The 21971-nt window shown below is 37.9% G+C and overlaps 2 protein-coding genes and 1 long non-coding RNA gene across 3 annotated transcripts in view; 1 reads left to right on the top strand and 2 right to left on the bottom strand.

Annotated features, from left to right (window-relative positions):
* Nucleotides 1–6297, bottom strand: part of LOC139942946 (uncharacterized) — a 67203-nt gene extending 60906 nt beyond the window's left edge. The window contains exons 1-2 of the mRNA XM_071939771.1: nucleotides 6115–6297; nucleotides 1971–2066 (exon numbers count right to left, since the gene is read on the bottom strand). The gene's annotated coding sequence lies outside the window, so the exon portion shown is untranslated. The remainder of the gene's footprint in view (nucleotides 1–1970; nucleotides 2067–6114) is intronic.
* LOC139942967 (uncharacterized) overlaps nucleotides 1–21971 on the top strand; it is a 521441-nt gene that overhangs the window by 263688 nt on the left and 235782 nt on the right. The gene's annotated exons all lie outside the window — the stretch shown is intronic.
* On the bottom strand, nucleotides 10163–19740 carry LOC139942944 (uncharacterized). Its single transcript, XM_071939770.1, has 2 exons — nucleotides 19602–19740; nucleotides 10163–12955 (listed from the first exon to the last, which is right to left on the bottom strand). Exon 2 carries the CDS (start codon nucleotides 12933–12935, stop codon nucleotides 10998–11000), a length of 1938 nt encoding a protein of 645 aa, XP_071795871.1. The 5' UTR covers nucleotides 12936–12955; nucleotides 19602–19740; the 3' UTR covers nucleotides 10163–10997.

The raw sequence follows: 21971 nt of genomic DNA, 5'->3' as shown, positions 1-21971 counted from the left end.
GTACTGTCATAACAGGATACAATTGCCCAAGTTTTTCTCAACAGATATGAAAAGACCAATGTTGGCCCTAATCACAGCCAAAAGGAAAATTTTCTGACACCCCTGGCAAGTTGACATTTTGGAGTCCAAAAAAAGGGTAAAAATGGCGATTTTGCAAGTTCTAAAAACATGCTGTAATAAACGATGCAAAAATAGCGCAAGGGTGATATTTAAAGCAATAATTTTTTTTCTGAAGGAAGGCCAAAAATGATACTTTGTAGTGATATACAAGGTTTTTTGAAATAATTTTGCATTTTGGTGGGGTGGAGTTGTAAAAATGAGCTAAAAACCAGTTTTTCAGACCCCAAAATCCGCCTAAAATGGCCAAAAAACAAAATGAGCCGTAACCATGGCAACGGGCTATATATGGAATTGAAAATGCAATTTTGTTTACTTGCACCCCAAGGCCCTACCACCTACAAAGTATAAAAAAAATTCATTTTTGACCGTGAGCAAGTATGTCAATTATTTACCTGAACTGACTCTTAACAAGTTGACACCGTGGGTGTTTTCGTATTATATCGAAGAGGAAACCAAAATGTACACCATATGCTGTTAACATTCATAAAAAGTCCAGACAGTTTCTCTACTCCTATTGGTGGAGAGCACGTCACGTAGGGGTTGATAATGACGAGTGTTTATAACCGCCTGACGTCCGCGTGTCAGGCGCGCAAGATTATCACGCGGAACGCAAATCGCAAAACGTAACATCTACTTCTAAGCGCGCGCGCGTAGTCTATTTTTAATCCACGCGCAACAGACTCCTCAAAAAGTGTTAAAAAAACAAAACAAAACAAAAACTCGAATGTTTAACTGTCAAAGTGTCTGTAATTGTATTTGTTTAACCTTTTTAACAAAAGGACATTTATGAATGGGAATAAAATAATAGTGACTCGTTCTAAAACGTCCGTTTAAAACCTTGCAGGGTCGTTGCCGTGCGCTCGGGCCTGTATCACACGGCAGTTCGATCCTGCCGGCTTTAAACGGCCGTGTAAGAACTCGTCGCTACCCTTATAATCCCTTATTTAATTCTACCCAAACAATTATATTTGGTGCTATTTTATCACCATGTGATGTTAGTCTTGATTCTGTCTTTGGTATGTATTATTGACAACAACCATGACGTAAATTTTAATATCCCAGTTTTTGCAGTGTACAGGAAAGTTTAATCTGAGACCTTTGGTTTCCTACAACCATGTAATCCTCAACAACATTAAAGAGTGAAGTTAAGCCCTTTTCACACGGCCAAAATGTCCCTTGCTACAAAATTTACGAGCGTGGATTGTTTATTTGTTATCACCGTGTGTGACTGATTTTGTGAGCTTTCCCACTGCAAAGTTAAAAACTAACAACCCTTGTGCGACATGAGAGTGATATAACGAATTGGTAATCCTGATCACCTTAGTTGGACGAGATAGCATCCACAATTACATGCGCTGTATAGGCTAGGCATTTTCACCTAGGACGTCGTTCAATAAACAAGGATTCCTTTCACACGATGATGTAGCCCACGCCTTTGGTCAAAACTTCCGCTAGTGTAAGATTTTGTCGTAGGTCCGGACCTGCGACACAATGTAGCAATGTTGGACAAGATTTGACAAGGGACCCTGGACACTCAAAAAATTATTGTCCTTTCACACGAGGTGCATTTTGTAAAATCTTACAACCATGCTACAATTTAGCAAGGGACCCTTGCTAAATTGCTATCGTGTGAAAGGGGCTTTTCAATAGCCCAAAATAGCTTGCGAATAGCTAGTCGTAACGCGTTTTGTCAAAAGAGCGTGTGCAGTTCATTGCAAACAAAAATGGTTCAAACTGTCACGGCATGATCAATTTAAAAAAAATGTTTGATCTGTCAGTTAATAAATTAACTGTCTTGGTCATGTGCGTTATTGAACATACCATTAGACCAAGGGAAAGTAAACTCTTACCTGTTGTTAAAGTGTGTCTACTAATGCTAATTTTGCACAGTTGAATCTCTGCTGAACTTTACGAGAGTGGATAACTGGCGGCAATAACGACGAATTCTGTACGAGAAACAACATTGATATTGTTCAAAACAGTACACTTCTTTACCAAACCGTACTTCCAAATAATCAACTTTATATTCGAGATTAAAGTTGTGGAAGTTGTATACAACTGGGAAACCCAACCGTGTTAATATTGTCAATTTCATCGGGTCAATATACCGTATCAAATGGTCATTATACCGTATACTAAGGTGGCTTGTTGCAACCGAGTCATTAGTTATGTTTGAATTTGTTCGATGCCCACCCTTTCAAATTAATACGAATGTCACTGAGAACTGCATCCAGTAGACCGTCGGAAAACGTGAATATTGTATACCTAATTTGTCGTGTTGATGTCATACATTTGCTACAGTTAACAACATTACCAGAGGTGGCAGTGATGTATGTTTCCCTTTTTTCAGAACGATGTTTTTACACTGCGAAAGTTTTACATCTGAAAGCACACAACTCTATGTGAAAAGTTTTTTTTTTTTATTCGTTACTATCTCGCAACTTCAACGATCAAATGAGCTCAAATTTTCACAGGTTTGTTATTTTATGTATGTTGAGATATACACCAAGTGAGAAGACTGGTCTTTGACAGTTACCAATAGTGTCCACCGCCTTTAATTTAATGTATATGTTTTGAAATAATGCAGAAAATGTGTAGCGCCGGGCTATTTCCTTACTGTGCATAATTATAATCAATTTGGGTAAATACAATAAGCGTTACTGCAGTAACGCTTCTCACATCAATTGTTTTGGCAGATTAAAGGGAAAGTACACATTTGGTAATTTTCAAAGACCAGTCTTCTGTGGGTGTATCCCATAATAAGGCATAACAAAAAACCGACCGACCGAAAAAGTCAGAAATCCACGGTTTTTTTTTTTTTTTTTTTTTTTTTCAAATGGTGTTAAAAAAAAGGTATTGTTAACTTTTAATGCCCAATAAACGACAATAAACCCTTTATTCGAAGCTGAAATATTATTCTTGAGTGCTGTCAGAAATCACGATGAACTATGAAGTGTCTGATATTGTTCTTCACACACACGTATTAGGAGGGCTGGCCGCCCTCCTAAAGTTTGGGCCGCCCTGCCTAACAATAGACAAACAGAATATTGTTTGACTGCATTTAATACGATAATAAACGAGTACCTGACAAGCCAAAACCAACTTCAAAACTACAGCGTCGGAAATGCGATCGTAAACAAAATGTTAAAACACAACGATGCACTCGGCCACTTGGTTCGATCTGTCTCCCACACCATGGAAATACACACTGCATGCCAAGTGCATAAACAGTTCGCACGCGGCGATTGGTCATTGATAGACTCCAACACAAAACGCACATTCACGAACTGAGAAAGAATTGCCACACAGTGTGCCGCACGCCTGTAGAATGGTGCAATGTGCAGCATTTAAGCATATTCAAACATGTATAACTTTCGCCAATTGAGGGCGTGCGCGATTCGGGGCAAAGTTCATTGATAAATAATTGTTATCAATGGGTGCGTTCGATTAGCTTTCCCGGGTCGACCCCGGTGTGTGGCGTTTGTTTTTTTCCCCAGGACTAACGTGTGCAGATAATTACCCACGTTTGTCCTGGAAAAAAAAACCGCCAAACACCAGGGTCGACCCAGGGAAGCTAAACGAACACACCCAATATAAACCACGAGGGAAACTGACAGGGTAAATTTTGAAATGATTTTTGGGGTTGAACAACGAATTTACTAGAGTGGCATCCCCTTAAGGTGATCCCCTGGCTGCTGCTTCCCAGGTTGCATCGTAATTGGGTGTGATCCCTGGCTACACGGCAGTTAACGGTTGTATGGCTTCTGACTGGCACACCCGAAAAAAAATATTGAAAAAGCAGGGACACCGCCAATATAGGGCTAGATAGTTCAGTTGGTAGAGCGCCAGCACGTTAATCCGGAGGTCGTTAGTTCGAATCCCATGTGTGGATTTTTTCTCTCCTCTTCTGACGAAGGCCCCATTTGAAAAAAAAAAAAAAAAAAAAAAAAAAACGACCGACCCTCCCGATTTTTCAGCCAAAAGGGCAAGAAAAAGTTTGTTGTTATGCCTTTTCATAGATTAACAAGTCTGTGAAAATTTTGGCTCAATTGGTCATCAAAGTTGCGAGAAAATGATGAAAGAAAAAAAACCCTTGTTGGACGATTTTTTGTCCTTGCATATAAAAATAACAGACTTCTAGCTGGAAGTATTTTATTATGTTAGTGAGAAATTAACTCTTTCTCAAAAACAACGTTACTTCAGAGGGAGCGTCGTTTCCCAACAGCTCTCCAAAGCTCGTTACCAAGTCAGTTTTTAAGTAAATATTTGTTATGAGTAATAACCAAACGTGTAACTTCCCTTTTAAGGAACAAGTTGCGTTGGATCGGTCGAGTTGGTCTCTGAAAAGCGTTTGTAACCGTTTGTTATAAAATGCATATTGGTATAAAAAAATCAAGATGTTGTATTAAAAGTATAATACAATGGGAGTCAATTTTGTTGACTCCCATAAATGGCCTACCGTGTTAATTCGGCAAAGTAAAAAGAAAACCACGCAGTCTCGAGGCAAATTTGTGTGGATCATTGTATTCTACTTTTAAAACATCTTTCCAACCATATGCATGTTATAACGAACGGTTACAAACGCTTTGTATAGACCAACTCGACCGATCTAAGGCACTGGTTCCCTTCAACGTGATATATTTCCTTAGCGGCAGTACTTGGATTTGAAGAGTTTCTCTTATACAATTTTAAAAGCTGATGTACTTCTTACCAATTACAATTGTATTGCCAATAACTGTGAGTTTTCCTGCCGAACGTAAACAGCGTGCACCAATCATTTAAGCAACGGGCAACCGGAGTGAGCAAGGTTAATTTTCCGGTTAAAACTGACCGGCTGTTATACTCGTCTTTTTATTGATGTATTGCATTGTTTTGTAATGTATTGTTTTTATTGTCCAAATCAAAAGCAGAAAAAACTGCCATTTACGGGAATTGGGAAAAAAAAAATAGGCCTGAATAACATTGCAATAAGAATTAAATCAAATAATATACAAACAAATAACTAATGGGAAACTTTACACTATCTGCCATTCACCAAGAGAGGGCGCTCTTCACCAGGTAATGTCAACAACATAGGAATAGGAGAAGCATGAGTGACGGTCACTGACAGCAAATACCTTGTGTTTTGCGTGTTTTTGATTTTGTATTTAGATTTAGCCAAACTGTATTTTTGTTTTTCATAACACAATGCCAGCATAAACCAAACTGTTCTGGAACAGGACGTACTGGACACGAGTTCCCCTATGAAAGCAAGCGGTGTGCATGAGGTTTTGGGAGTGTTTCTTCTGGGGTAATTAGCAAAAATTCCAAAATGGTGACCTACCCAAAAATGAGAAGAAATCTGAAGTTTAGTTGTATGACAATGTATCTGATTTAATTTTCAAGAGGCTGAGAGACTTCTAAATATTTTTTGAGTATTTTTGAATGTTTAGCATTTACCATTGTTTGCTATAGGAGTTGTGCACCCTTACCTGGTAGGTCTGCTGCCCTCTAGTGGCAGAGCTTTCAAAAAGTCTCCCATTGCATACACACATGAATAAATAAAGGATACATTCAGCAAACAATAAGTTATTTCTCATTAAATTATTTGAATTTTGAATTAAGTTCGAGACCTCAGCATCTGAAGGCACACAATTTGTTGGACAAGGGTCTTTTTCTATACATTATTATCTCACTACTTCGACGACCATTTGAGTTCAAATTTACACAGGTTTTGTTTTATGCATGTTGAGATACACCAAATGAGAAAACTGACCTTTGACAATTACCAAAGGTGTCCAGTGCCTTTAAGGAATACACTCAATTGGCAGTAACCCGTTCAAATAGTCTGGCTAAAATATTGGCCAACAAAGTGAGTAAACTTTTTTTTAACACAGGATATGGCACATTTTTGGCTCAATCTGCGCTTAGGCCTGTGTTATTTCCAGTTGTGTCATGTACACCCGATCATGTTCGTATAAGATAGCATAGACCCTAGTGAAAACAAAGTCTTACCTGGTGCTAGTATAAACACTTACTCACTGTGTACAGTTGGTCCTATTTGCGAACTTCAGGAAGTGGCTGATAGCCGACAACAATTGTCGATTTAGTAAACACAAATTAACACAGGAGATGACACATTTGGGGCTCAATCTGCGCTAATGTTATTCCCAGTGCTGTCATGTATTACACTTGAACATGTTCGTATTTAAGACGGCATCATAGACCCTAGTGAAAACGCAGTCCTACCTGATGTTATATATGTTAATTACTCACTGCATAGAGTTGATGATCTTTGCTGAACTGTTGGAAGTGGCTGATAGCCGGTAAAAATATTGGATTCTTAACGACAAACAACGTTGAAATAGCACACAAAACGTGTCTGCCTCAAACCCGACTTCCGCGTATGAAAGTGCAGTACATGCATCGGCAGCTGCATACCCTTACCCAATGGTAGTTTCACACAACTGGAAAAACCCATATGCATCTCAACTTCCGCATACTGTGAAGGTAAAGTTCAATGATCGGTTAATAATATGGCAGTTGCACACAACGGGGAAAACCCACACGTAGTTCAAAGGTCCAATGATTGGTAATGCGTAAAATGATGCATTGCAACCCGGCGTTGCGAATGTATCGCGCTGTATGATTATTTCAACGGATGTGTTTATAGAATTTGATCTTTGAGTACTAGTCTCCATTCAAGTCCCATTCTCGTACGAGAGAACCATTATTATACGCGTATTGTAAATACAATAACTGCTAATGAGATTCCGTCCCCGATTTGGGAGCTTAAAGGAACACGTTGCCTTAGATCGAATGAGTTGGTCTAAAAAAAAAAACCTTGGCAAGTAGAATACAATGATCCACACAAATTTGCCTCGAAACACGTCGCCTTAGATCGAACGAGTTGGTCTAAAAAAAACGTTGGCAAGTAGAATACAATGATCCACACAAATTTGCCTCGCAATTGCTCCGTTTTTCTTTTTCTTTGCGAACTGACACAGTCGGCCATTTATGGGAGTCAACAAGTTGACTCCCATAAATGGCTGACCGTGTTAGTCGGGAGGCATGTTTGTGTGGATCATTGTATTATACTTTTACCACATCTTTCTACCCATAGGCATTTTATAACAAACGGTTACAAACGCTTTTCAAAGACCTACTCGACCGATCCAAGGCAACGTGTTCCTTTAACGTTGGCTGAAGGAGGTTGTTTCAAAAGAGGGCGCTTAATGAAGTAGTTTGTACACAGTTTGCTATGCTTAGGGTGAGTAAAAAAAAAACATGTTTAGCGTCCGGGTTTCTCGAAAAAAAGAAGGAGGAGGGGCTTTTTATTTTTTATTTTTTATTTCAAGATGGCCGCCATTCTTTTTAAAATGTCAAACATCCATTGTTTTTTCTGCTGCTCAAACACACAATACATAATGGAAATATTTTGTAAAAGACATTCAGACAAGACATTCAGATTGTATTAGCTGAGATCGTTGAAATAACCCGTTTTTCATGTAACCTTTTTTTTTAAAGAAACAAATGTGCATAAAAAAAAAGAAAAAAAAAAAAAAAAAAAAAAAAAAGTAGGCAGCCTCTAAAAAGGAAGCGAGCGGGGACGCTAAACATGTTCTTTTTTACTCGGCCTTATGGAGGGACCGTTTATCTAGTGGAACGGAATTTCCTGCCACACCAGCTGCGGACAAGTTTTATGACGTTAGGCGCGCGACGGGACTAAAAGTAAACCGAGTCTAATCTCAAGTCTACTGTTGATCTCAATTCAATTCGATCCAAATAATTTTACTACAATTCGATTCAGTTAATTTAAATTCAGTTAAATTCAATTTAATTAGATTCAACTCGATTCAATTCACTTTATTACAAATATCACGTTAAAAACATAAACATTGTTTTACAGTGTGCAGCAACTTTAAAACATCAACATTTTGTGAAATAGAAATGAAAGACTAACACAGATAAACGGCACAAGTAATACACAGTCACCCGATACTCACAATCATCCTACAAGTACAAGGAGACGACATACACAAATTAAAACCAACCATCAAAAAAAGTAAAAGAGCAAAAATACCATAAAACACAAGTTAAAAGGATTAGGCTATACACATTGATGCCAGCAAACCGGAAAACAAAAAATGAACATAAACCATAAGATAATAACTTGCCCGTATCTTGCCCGGCATCCAGCAGAACATGGCGGTTCAGCGTTTCGCAACATACAATATTTGGTTCTAAAAATAATGAGGAATTGGGTGTAGACAGAAAGGGGAAGCAAGGGTTCGAGTTTGTTCTTGTTTTGGTTTGTTCTTGTAAGGCACTTCACTATAATCCTCGGCTTTAAGATGTTGCCTTCATACTGATTTCATCTGCTACCTTTCTCACTTACTACAAATTTCTATTAGTCGTATAATTCCCATATTATTTGCACTGTTAAAGTTTGTTTTTCTTTAAGAAAGTATGGAAATAAATGTGAGCTGCAATTGAATCGATTTCAACTGAAGGGGTAGGGGTGAGCAAAGTTGCCCGTATGAACGACCCAGCATGAATGAGGACGGCAGATATAATGAAAAAAAGTCCAGTCTGGCAGAGGAAAACCAGTTTGTTTAAACCCTATAGGCCCAATGGTTGAATCTGTGAAGTGTAAAGCTTCAATGGCATTTCTCAGATTGTGGATTCATTTTAAAGATTATTTTCCTGCTTGGAAATTGCACCGTTTTTTAGGCGATATCACAAACTGTGAACACCTTTTGCCATGCAATTTCAAAAGGTTAGTTCAATTGTACACATTTATATTTATACAATATTAAATCCAATCCAACGGTTTCAAATCACAATGATCTTAACAGGTAGGCATATGTGGCTGTGCATGTAAATACAAACTATAACCCAATTACTGCGCAGGCGAGCGCCCTCTGTTGACCTGGACCGAAACGCATGAAGCTATTTTTTTTGTATCAAAGCGTAGCTGAGCTGCTGAGCGCAACAACATTCAAAATAATGTCGGCAGTATTTTTAGCTCCAGCAGCGCCCCCCCCCCCCCGGTTTGAGTTCATATTGTTAGTGTTGTTAAACTATCTGAATGTGTTTGTTTAGTAAAGGATAATCTCAACGCAACTGGAGAAGAAAACAAAAATACAGTAGCTTTTGAATCTTGTTAATTTCTGCCTTCTACACAGTTACATAAAAAATAAAATAAGTTTAACGCTAGAAAAAAAAAAAAAAAATCGGCCAGCGTCACTCAACAGTTTAGAGTGATTTTAATTTTCTGTAAACGATGTATTAACAATCAAAACCTCCCAGATTAGTCAAATGAGCAGTTTACAAGTTTTGTTTATTAATGCTTATATTGGTTTACAAATGTTTGCGTGTATTTACAAATTGAAGCTGAACATGTGTGTTTTAAGTCTTTTAAATACGTCTGAAGGTGACACCCTAGAGTTTCCAATGTTTTAAATTACATCTTAAATTACAAGTTAAAACTGTACGCAAACTTGTTTTAAACTTGTAAGGAATAATACCACCAGTTACTTCAATTAATTAACATTCATAAATACCTCAGACAGTTTCGCTATTCATATTGGTGGAGAGCGCGTTACGTTTTTTTTTTTTTAAACCTTTGATAATGACCAGTGTTTGTAACCGGTTGTGAGCGGATACTCCGCGCTAGTCTTGCGGGAGCTGCCGGTGAGTTGGCCGCGCTGTGTGTGAAAGGAACACGAGAACGTGTTGCAACAAGACTATACGCGCACGAACGGAACCGGAAACTGTCGGAAGTAGGCGTCTCAGTCATAACAATGCAACACACGGACGTCGTACATGTAAATACATAGCTCAAACACGTCGGAAACAGTTGTACAGAGCTTCTTACTCTATAACGCCTTTTAACCAAAAAGGCATTCATGAGTGGGAATAAAAGAGCAGCGACCCGTTCTTTACCGGCCGTTTAAAACAGACAGGGTCGTTGTCGTGTGATAAAGGCCCGAGCCTTCCACACGGCAACGACCCTGCCTGTTATCACACGGCAACGACACTGCCTGTTTTAAACGGCCGATAAAGAACGAGTCGCTACCCTTGTATTCCCTTAATAATTCACATATAACGTGACACTTTTAATGTAGTGAATAACGATCAATTAAAAAGGATACCATTATGTTCAGCCTTAAATACTAAATTGGAAATGGTGAGTTAAAAAGCAGCAACTGATATATAACAAGGTAATTGTGTGTGGTTATTATTAACCATTCATAAATACCCAAGACAGTTAATCCATTCTGATTGGTTTGTTATTTTATGCATATGTTGAATATTGGTCTTTGACAGTTACCAATAGTGTCCAGTATTACCGATAGTGGTCACAAAATACTACACTTTGATACGGATATTACACATTTAAGCTGGTACTTTGTAGGTTAATGTTTTTACTCGCAACTTCAACGACCAATTGAGCTCAAATTTACACAGGTTTGTTATGTTATGCATGTGGTCTGTTGTTTTATGCATATGTTGAATACTGGTCTTTGATGGTTACCAATGGTGTCCAGTATTACCAATAGTGTACACTTTGGTACTGATATTACACATTTAAGCTGGTACTTTGTAGGCTAATGTTTTTACTAAAACGTACTTAAGGAATAAATGGAAAGAAACAAAAATCACCCAATTAATATAACCGCCAGAGCGAAAGAAGCATTTATTTGCAAAAATATCACACTAGATTTGTACTAAACGATTGATGGTACATTGTGATGGTAACGTTTTGTCCAAGTGGCAGATTATTTGCATTCTTGAGATTCATGAAGATTAACTAAAAGTGTTACACTTTATAAGTTGCAAGTTGCCTTGTCATCAATAATAGTGTATCTTTGCGACCATAACTTCATCGACACTCACACGCGATGCAATATTTTGACTGAGTTCAAGTCAGCCACGATGAGGTCACCGGTAGTAGTAAACGTCAAGCCTTGAGGATAGAGCAAGCCACCAGCTACACAGCCGATGTGCTTACCTGATGCATCGTAATGATGTATCTCACTGGTTCCCTCCGTATCGCAATGAATAGACACGTATATATCGCCAGCATCATCACAACACACACCAGTAGGCTTCACAGGTTTGCCGTCAATGGAGGTGCTGATGTTGAACACCTCGTTTCCCATGAAATCCAGACAAGCTAGTTTCGACTCATCGTGGTTTGTGAAGATCAGTCGCTCCTTGCTGTTAACAGATAAAAAGCCCATGCCGTCAATCTCATCATGATGTATTGTGGAAAAGGTGGATCCATCTTTGTTATGAAGAGATATTACCTTTCCCCGACAGTCAGACACTGCAATACGATCTTTCTTCTTGTCAACAGCAATACCAAAAAGCATACTCCCTGACTGCCCCTCGACTTCATTCTGTGAGGGTCTGAACTTGCGAATAAATCGCAGTTCTCCATCATAAACCTTAACATCCTGTCCGTCAGTAACCAGAAGCAGGTCATCAGAGGTCACCGCAGCACCCGTAGGGTGTTCTAGTTGTCCATCTTCTGTTCTACTTTGCACACCTTTAGATTTGTAACTACCATTCGATGTAAATTTGGATAATATCAACCGTTTCAAATCACTAACGACGATTTCATCGTTGCTGAAACAAGCAACGTTCCATGCAAACTCGAACTCCCCCTCACATTCCCCTGATTTACCAAACTCTGTCTTCACCTCCCACTTCTCTTCCTCTAGTATTTCACCGATATCCGCATCAGTGACGACATCATGACCTTTGAACCAGATGAATGACTTGCTATGCTGCACTGTTTGAAACTGGAGTTCTTTGTGGAATGTCAAGTTGTGCATAACCTTTGGCTTGAGGTCCAGCAGCTCAAAGTCATCAGCATGTTGCATCAAGTCGTTGACTGAAGCTACGATCTGCTCTGCACGGCTCATCTGATCGCTATTGCTGATTTGTATCCTGCCAAATTCCTCACCTCTTTCTTGACCGATTTGAGTAATTCTGTCTTGAAAGAGGCGAGATGCTTTTCTGATGTTGGCAACTTCCTCTTCCTCCTTAGCCACAATATCTCGAAGAGCCTGGTCGACCATGGTCTGTAATCTATGCTGTGAGTGTTTTATAGAATTATCCACTTTTTGAAATTGCTTGCGACATTCATCAAACTTCATCAAAGCCTCTTCAACAGCTAGACGATACAATCGAATGGAATCATTGATTTCAGAAAGGTTGTGGTTTGACGATCGGTGATCGAGCACCGCACATTTAGGACAAACAAGTAAGTCACACGTGACGCAATAAAAACACAGTTCCTGATCAGTGTGTTTCCGGCATTTTGTAGGGCAAGTTTTTGTCTTGTCTCTGGATCCCTCATTTGACGACCCGGCTGCATTAACGACTCGATGATGCCTGTTCAATTTTATTTTGGCGTGGTATTCCAAGCAAGTCTTGCAAAAATTAGCTTCACAGTCAACACACCGTGAGACGGCATCAAGACCTTCGTCGCATCCTTCGCAAATCGACACAAGAGGATTAATGTCCACCTCGGGACTTTTCGGGTTGATGACGTCATCAATAAGCGAGCTCAACAGAAAGCTGTTGAGAAGAGCCGATGGTCCCTTAGCTGGGATTGAAGTTTTCTCTCTACACACTGGGCAAGTGATGAAACGCGTCTTTGGATCATGTTTGTCTACAAGTTCCTGAAGACATTTTAAGCAGAAGCTGTGCTGGCAGTCCAGGATTTTCGGATCGATGAACCGAGTCAAGCAGATTGGGCATTCGATGTGTACTTGTCTAATCTTGCAAGTGGTCTCAGTGTGAAGTGCAGCTTCGGCCATCTTGGTGAGACTGGGCTGTCCTGTTATACGAATAAAAACAAATGTGTAATTTTCATTAAATCATCCAGTCAATGACTTTTGGACACTTGATGGCAGCAGACTTACTAGGTGTAGAGCATTGAAATATGTTATACTGACTGGAGAGCGGGTTGGGTTCGTTCATTGAGGTCACCACGGACGCCATTTGGAAACACCAAAAACTGTGCATACAATCCTTTTTGTTTTAGCCGACATTATTTAGCAAAATTGCCTGCCCGTGCGGCAATAAACTGCAATAACATATACTAACCAGTGTGTGAAAAGAAATTCCATCTATTGTTTGCGATTGTTTGTTTTATGGAAAAACACTGGTAAAATAAAACACAAACAAACTTCATTATCAGATAAAATAAAACTTTGAATTAAATTCCATCATCATACCCCAAAAAATAACAAACTGTCTTATTGTATTATGTAAGTTCTGCATTTATAATTAATTCGGTATTATAACCATTAATTATTGATCTACTTTGCGAACCCAATATAGCATGTCTGCCTATACATAACTCTATGCTTTCACATGGGAGAAAACAACTGTCCCCACTTTTCAAAGTGTTCCGCCGACGTTGCTCTTAACAATATTTTAACATACCATTTTCACTACGATGGATCGGTAATTTTGTCAGCCAAATAGTTGCTAACAATACTATTGTTTTGCCTCTTTGAATGAATTGTAATCGTTTGGAATATGTATGTATTTTTTTGTTTTACTCCTAGTTTGGATAACTGTATAAAACTACACGTACACATTTCATTTCAAAATATGGTATTGTTTCTGATTATTGCCTAAGATATGTAGCAGTTATATCCACGCAGGGAGAATAATTTACCATTGGAACGCATAACATGAAAAACGTTTATGTCAGTACCAAATTAAAACATTGATTAAATTCAATACACTTTTATTCCATACTCTTGTTGAGAAAACAAATAATAAAAAAATTGTGAGAATTAAACAGTATATAGAAATTTAACAAATCTAAAGTGTATTAAATTATACAGAAAAACAATATAAACTAAAAGCAAATAATAAATTAATAACTACGAATTAACTATGTACAATACAGGAGCGAGAGCATAAGGCTGTTAGTTAAGCCGTGGCTAGTAGACAACAGCCTTTATACAGAAAAGAAAACAAACAAACAATTAAACATCGAAGAACAAACAAGGGCAATACAATTACACGATGACAATACAAAATGCTGACGACAAAAACACAAAGAATGTTAAACCAGGCTGAAAAATAAGCAACGGAACCAGCTTTTTGCCTAATTTGTTGATTGTTCTTTATTCACAGTTTAATCAGTTCAGTTTGATCAGATGGTAAATCAGGAATGGTTGATTGTTATAATTCAGGCTAATTGGATCACTTGGTTGGTACGAAGGCTGGGTAGTTACTTGTAGTTCAGTATAGTAAATTATAGTCTGCAAACAAAGGAAAAGACAGGGATTAGGAAATCACTAATAAAAGAGCGATAGGCAGATAATTGTGAAAAGGCGACAATAAATTATTCTCATTGGTTTGATGCATATACAGAAAGGACGTCTATTTCCGACACCTACAAATTCGTGACTTGTTTTGGCTGGAAATTACACAACAGTATTTCACTAAATATGCATGATAAACAATCTATATCAATTATAATAAACAATTACAGACTGGGTTTTATCAAAACATAATTAGATTAGTCAATAAGTTTACTTTGATTGGGAAAAACTCACCATCCGATTTTAGCCTTTGTGAGGAGCACGCGAGAGCAACTTTTCGCCGCGCGGTGGCGCCCTTTACGCTGCAATTTCACAACAAGGCTAACTGAAGACGACAAAAGAAAACAACTAAGTGGAGAGAAAAGCTATGTTACATAGTGGGATAACAATTGCAATATGATTTGTTTCATAATTGCAGTACTTCAGAGTGAACAAAGTTTACACATATTTCAAGTTATATTGCAATGTCATTGATATTCAGTCTTTACTAAACGTATATAAAACGACACATACTTTATTAAACCAACGAGCAGTAACGATGTTTAGCATCAACATTTAAGACTCGGTTGCTGTAAAAATCAAAGATTTTTTTGAAATGTTGGCAAACTTCCAAAACTGGATTTTGGCAAAACTCCATGTATGAGTAGACATGGGTACAAAAAAAGAAAAAAAGAAATAAATAAAAAAATATATCACACATTGGTTGCCATGGTTACGGCCAAAATAAGTTTTTTTGCAAATTTGCCAAGTTTCTTGCCTTTTAAAGTGTTGAAATATAGGTGAATTTAAAGCACTGGTACGTCTAAAGGGGAAAATGTTGAAGTTTGTCTTTCACACATGATGCACAACCATGTTTACTCTTTCAGAAAATGTTTTACAAATTAAGTTTGCGATCAACTTTGGATCAAACCACTATTTCAAATATTTTTTTCGTATTTTCTTATAGCGAAAAATAGGGGTATTGAATTGGGCCATAATTCCGAAAGTTGCACTTTGTGGACTATGACACTTTTATAGTTGGAAGATAAGGTACCGACCTACATACACATGCAATAACATGTTTTGGTATTTTAAGTGCGTGAAAGTTAGCACTTTTTTTTTTTTTTTTTTTTTTTTTTAATTACCTTATGGAATGAAGGGCTTTGAGGTGCATTAAAGGCAGTGGACACTATTGGTAATTACTCAAAATAATTATTAGCATAAAACCTTTCTTGGTAACGAGTAATGGGAAGAGATTGATGGTATAAAACATTGTGAGAAACGGCTCCCTCTGAAGTGCCACAGTTTTCGAGACAGGATAAATTTTCCAAGATTTTGATTTTAAGACCTCAAGTTTAGAACTTGATGTCTCGAAATCAACCATCTAAACGCACACAACTTCGTGTGACAAGGGTGTTTTTCTTTCATTATTATCTTGCAAATTCGATGACCGACTGAGCTCAAATTTTCACAGGTTTGTTATTTTATGCATATGTTGAGATACTGTGAAGGCTAGTCTTTGAAAATTACCAATAGTGTCCACTGCCTTTAAAACAAATAAACCTTTGAAATCACCACATAGCCCGTTGTCATGGTAAAAGTTCATTTTGTGTCTGAAAGAACTGTATTTTAGCATACTGCAACTCCACCCAGCCAATGCGCTTTTTTTTTTACCTTTCACAACAATACAACGAGTCGTCCTTGAGACAAACAATTATTGCTTTAACTTTTACCCTTATGCTATTTTTAGAACAGCATAAGCGCATGTCTTTAGAAAAATAATTGCAAAATCAGCATTTTTACCCTGTTTTTGGCCGTCAAAATGACAGTTTGCCAGGGGTCTCAAAATGTTGTCCTTTCGGTTGTATTTTGGGCCAACATTGGTTCTTCCGATTTGATAGAAAACGTTTGAGAAAAATTAGCCTTGTGGAGTACCCAACATTGACCAAGAATATTTTGAATGACCTAAGTTTCGTTTTTTATACCCCCCATCCTCAATGCATTACAAAGCGCTGTGAACAACGTCTCCTTTGTTGAAATTCCCTTTTGAAAATTCCCATTGCACATCACTAATAGTAGGACAGTTTGTAGTGTATTCAGTTTCCTACAGAGAATATTTCGGTTGTGATTGGCGATTATTTGTATTTCATGTCTGGGGAGCACAGATTAATGGGCAGCTGTGTCATGTAGTGACCCTGTCTCAAACATGGTAATATTTGCAAAAACAAGAACAAAATAATTCTCTAAAATGGCATTTCTTACATGCTGAACAATGGAGTTGATTGAAAAAAAACAAAAACAGGATACAATAAAGCAAAGCAACTTAAAATAAAAGTATAACTCTCAATGGTATACAGTGTATAGTTCGAAGACTAACCCCAAGCTAATTCGGCTGGTATAGTGTTATCCGGCTATGTTCCATTAAAGGCAGTGGACACTATTGGTAATTTACTCAAAATAATTATTGCACAAAACCTAACTTGGTAACGATTAATGGGGAGAGGTTGATGGTATCAAACAGTGTGAGAAATTGCTCCCTCATTGTTTTCGAGAAAGAAGTAATTTTCCACGAATTTGATATTATGCATATGTTGAGATACACCAAGTGAGAAGACTTGTCTTTGACAGTTACCAATAGTGTTTAGTGTCTTTAAGGAACTTGGGAATTAATTGATTTTCGTAACCATTAATTGTACAGTCACGGATTATGTGATGCCTGTGCGCTGCGTTAAGGACGTGTTAGAAATGTTTGACGTTCAAACGAAGACCTGTGAACGTCCATTTGTCAAGAAAAAGGAAGATGTTGTTGTTGATTGTAGCTGCTATAGCCAAACGTAAATGGCCACAAACATGTACAACAGAATGTCTTTGTGATGCAGATTTATACAGTTGGAATGTATATATTTATACACAGTTGTAAGTTGCTTTGCTATATCGTGTGCCTGTTTTTTTTTTTTTTTTTTAATTAAAATTATTTTTCAGCATGTAAAAAAAGTAATTAAAGAGCATTATTTTTTCATATGATTATGAAATTTGCAAAATACATTTTTTTTTAAGCATGAAGTTTCTGGCACCACTGCTCCCCAGTTCAACAAATACCAAAACATTTTTTTGAAATTCCTACAGACCAGTATCTTGTCTTTCAAGCCAGGTAGCAAAACTTTCCTGAATATGCTACTTTCGCACTTCTGACAAACTTAGCAACCCCCTCTATTTCCCAAATTGACCTTTGTTCAAAACACCCCGTTTTGAAATAATGGATTGTTCTGTTCACAATTAACTGTCACCTGTGTCAGGTGCATTTTGTGAAAGACCAAGGGTGTATATTTACCATATTCAGCTGAGAGGCAGATCATATAATTTAGTCTTTACACAGTAAAGCTCTCAATTTTGGGTAGTTGTTTACGAAAATAGCTAAATAAGGTCAAACATGGAAATTTTCTGATTCATAACCGTTGTCATGGCAACCAAAGTTTGGTTGAAAGAATTAACATGTGCCAAGAGTAAACAAGATCCTTTAAAACAAAATCATATACTTTGTTTTACACAATTTGAAAATAAACACCGGTTTTTCCCAGCCTTCCTCAAGGCAGTCGCATTATTCGCTCCGAAAAAACACCGCTGTAAACCCACCCGTATACCCTGTGCGTGGTCCGTATGGTCACACCGCATGACTCACCCGTATACACACTGTCACATCGTACGACTACTGTGCACACAAGCCATCCGCACTCGTACCACTAACCGCATGCGGAGCTCCGCATGCGGATAGTGTACGGGGCATCGTGTCGTGCGATGTTACGCACAGTGAATACGGGTGGGGTTTTATACAGCGGCGGTCTTTTTTCGGAGTGAATAATTCGACTGCCTTGAGCAAGGCTAGTTTTTCCCCAAAAAGCACGAAGTTTGTGGCAGCACTGCTCCCCAGTACAGCAAATATCCCCCAACAAATTTGGAAATTCTTACAGACCAGTATCTTATCTTTCACGCCTAGAGGCAAAACTTTGCTAAGTATGCTACTTTGGGACTTCTGACAACTTTAGCAACCCCCTCTATTTCCAAAGTTGACTTTTCCTCAAAACACCCATTTTTGAAATAATGGAATCTTGCATTCACAATTAACTGTACTTTTGTCAAATGCATTTTTGGAAAGATTTAGGATCTATATTTACCATATCCAGCTGAGAGGTAGGTCCACTATTTGGTTTTCACACAGTGACGCCCTCATCTTTCGGTAATGTTTACACATGAAAAGTGCTAAATTTGGTGAAATGGTAATTTTATACTTTTGACCGCGGCCATGGCAACGAAGGTGTAAATGAAAAAAGTATGTTTTTTTACACTTTGGTTGATGGCCTTCACTTGTGCAAAGTAAAAACGAAATCCATTTTTAAAAGTCTGCCACCTCTTCTTCGACTTTGACAGCAACCCAGTCTTAAACTGTTGTTGTTTCCACAGGAAAATTGCATCCATTATTTACATATACCTGAGTCAGCGTTGTTTGTTTTTAGGGTCAATCTGGTATAGCCTTTATCTAAATTTCGATTTGGGAATGTTGCCTTGATCATTCTTTCATCAACCATGCAGGTTGTGGCCAAGAATGACCAGAACCACATTAAGGGTAGTGTGGCAGTATATATGCACATGGGTGGCATGGTTGGCTTGTGCGGAAAGCGCTCGCCTCTCACCAAGGTGACCCCGGTTCGATTCCCTTGGGAAAAATCAAATTCGATCTTGGCTGTGCTCCGTGTTCATAATGGCTTGATGTGGCTGGCAGCCAGAGGCGCCCTTGCATGCCTGCTTCTCGAACACGTTGTAGCCGTTGTCCTTCGCAATTCAGCTCTTAGCTTCGAGTAAGGATGATTAGCCCCCCCCCCAAAAAAAAAAAATAAATAAATAAATAAAAATACTATTATTATTATACGTGTCAACGTTTGAGTGTCCTAAAAACAAACAAAACATGCTTCAACATCAATAACTTTCCCTTCCCCGTAGCAATCATACAACTCGTCAGAACGGGTTTTAAATTACAAGTGCATGTAGGCCTATACTTATTATTAACAAAATACTGGTTCTTATGCACTGAATCATGATTACATAGTTCACAATGTCCGAGCTGTCATTTACGACAGCAAAGACCCTAGTGAAACACAGTCTTACCTGTAGCTGTAGATGTTACTTTAATTAACACACTTCGTACAGTTGATCTTCTTTGCTAAACTCACTGATAGCCGGCAAACAAAAGACAAAATGACATTGAAATGGCACAACAACAGTTCCTGGTTTTAGCAAACCCCACTTTTACATATACAGTGCATGCACAATGGTAGTTGCACAACGCTGGAAAAACCCAATTGCAAACCCTATTTGCATATGAAAGTACAGTGCGTAGACTTACATGTTTGGATAAACACTCATGCGCAACTGGAAAAACACACTAATACTTGTAGCGTTCAATGGTACCAGGGTTGGTAGTGCGTGATAATGTTACCATTTGACATCAACTGATTCGACAGTCATTTTAACATTTTATCCCAACATAAACCATATGCAAAAAGATGCAAGTGTAAACTATACAAACATGTACTTCCGTATTTGGTATTGAACAACGTACGAAAATTCTCAGATGATGATTGTTTAATGTCATGCTATCGCCTCTATTAACAATTCAGGGGTCGATTTCACAAAAAAGTTAGGACTAGTCCAAATTTAGGACTAGTCTTAGGAGATACTAAAAACGTAGTGCTAGTTCTTAACTCATTGTGAAATCCACGCCTCTTTTAACAATCGAGGTGTTTTACAGTATATTAAAGATTGCCCTCAATAAAAGTAAAATATTTTCAGTCACCAAAAATACAATAAATTAGAGAATGGAGAGGCAAATACGGCCTGCATCATTGGAAAGACTAACAACAAAACAGAATACGTCACACATCACAACATCATGAACTGTATGCATGACCATGACATTCCCTGAAATGGACAAAAGACTGGGTGTTTGTATACAGCATTGTTGTTATGCAAAAACTGTTTACACTTGACTTGCGATAATATAAGCACAGTCCTGCCGTGTTTGTAGTTCATGGTAAATGAACAAATAAGCAACGGAGTCAGCTTGTTGTCTATTTGATGATTGTTATTTAATCAGAGTTGAATCAGTTCAGTATAATCAGGAAGGTAAATCAGGAACGGTTGATTGGTAGAATTCAGGCTAATTGGATCACTTAGTATGATGGCTTGGCATTTACATGTAGTTCAGTAGGTGGATGTAGTAAGATTCATTCATTTATTTAAGAAAATATAGGGATTATGAAAATAATAATGCAAAACAACTAATAAGAGCGATTGGCAGATAATTGTAAAGGGCGACAATAAATTATTCCCATATTTGATTCACATATGAAAATGACGTATGTTTCCGACAACTAGAAATTCGGGACTGGTTTTGGCTGGAAATACACGATAACTACACAATAGTATGAATGAATAACAATCTATATCAATTTTAATAAACAATTACAGACTGGGTTTGTCGAAACATAATGAGATTAATCAATAAGTTAACTTTGATTGGGGAAAAACTCACCATCATATTTTAACCTAGTCTAAACTGCACGCGAGAGCAACTTTTCGGCGCCCTCACGCATGCTAAAATCGTGAGGTTTTTACAGCACAATTTTATGACATTCATGTTCATTAACCTAGTAAGTCTGAAACAACCAATTGTCCAGAAATTTCCTTATTATGAACATAGATCATATAGGAAAACTAATTACGTAGGTAACATATTTATATACTGTCCCACTAATATACTAACCTACAGTTTCAAACTGACCAATCACGTACTGGAAAGATCCTTACACAACATCGTCCGTGATTTAGACTTGAGCCACAAACTTTCCAGTCAATTGAAATCAGACATTTTCATTATAAAACATTTTATTAGTATTCGACCTCGGGATAATTTTAACTCTGAACTATTTGTAACGCTACACTCGCAATAACACATCATCCAATAATGTGAATCTATACCCAACAAATTACCACAACTACAATAATCCGCTATATCCGGTCAAAACAAGGGCAGCGACGGTTTGTTACACTGCCGTTTAAAACCGGCAGGGTCGAATTGCCGTGTGATGGCCTTTAGTGCACGGCAACGACCTGCAAGGTTTTAAACGGACGTTTAAGAAAGAGTCACTCCTCTTTTATTCCCATTCATGAATGCGCGCTTAGTACACTGTAAAAACAAATGGGTAACAGGGTGTGAGGTAAAACTATTCCAACATATTTTGGTAATTTTTAATTACATTTAATGGTCAACTTTTCTGTTGGGTAAGGTAAGGCTTGGCCAATGTTCGTACGAAATTGAGTCATTAAAGTTTGGTAATCTTTACACAACAAAAGTGTACATAGTGCTTGCTTCAATCGGCTTACTAGATGTTGGGTATAAAATCAGCCATAAGCCCACCAGTTGGTTACTTTGACATGATTGAGTACGCTAAATCACCAACAATCAACAGACTAGAC

This window comes from Asterias amurensis, chromosome 10, assembly GCF_032118995.1.
Source record: "Asterias amurensis chromosome 10, ASM3211899v1".
NCBI classification, from domain to species: domain Eukaryota; kingdom Metazoa; phylum Echinodermata; class Asteroidea; order Forcipulatida; family Asteriidae; genus Asterias; species Asterias amurensis.
This window is presented reverse-complemented; position numbering and strand designations above follow the sequence as displayed.

Excerpts from the sequence above, each read along its gene's own strand:
- LOC139942944 (XM_071939770.1), bottom strand. The coding sequence starts at position 12,935 with ATGGCCGAAGCTGCACTTCACACTGAGACCACTTGCAAGATTAGACAA.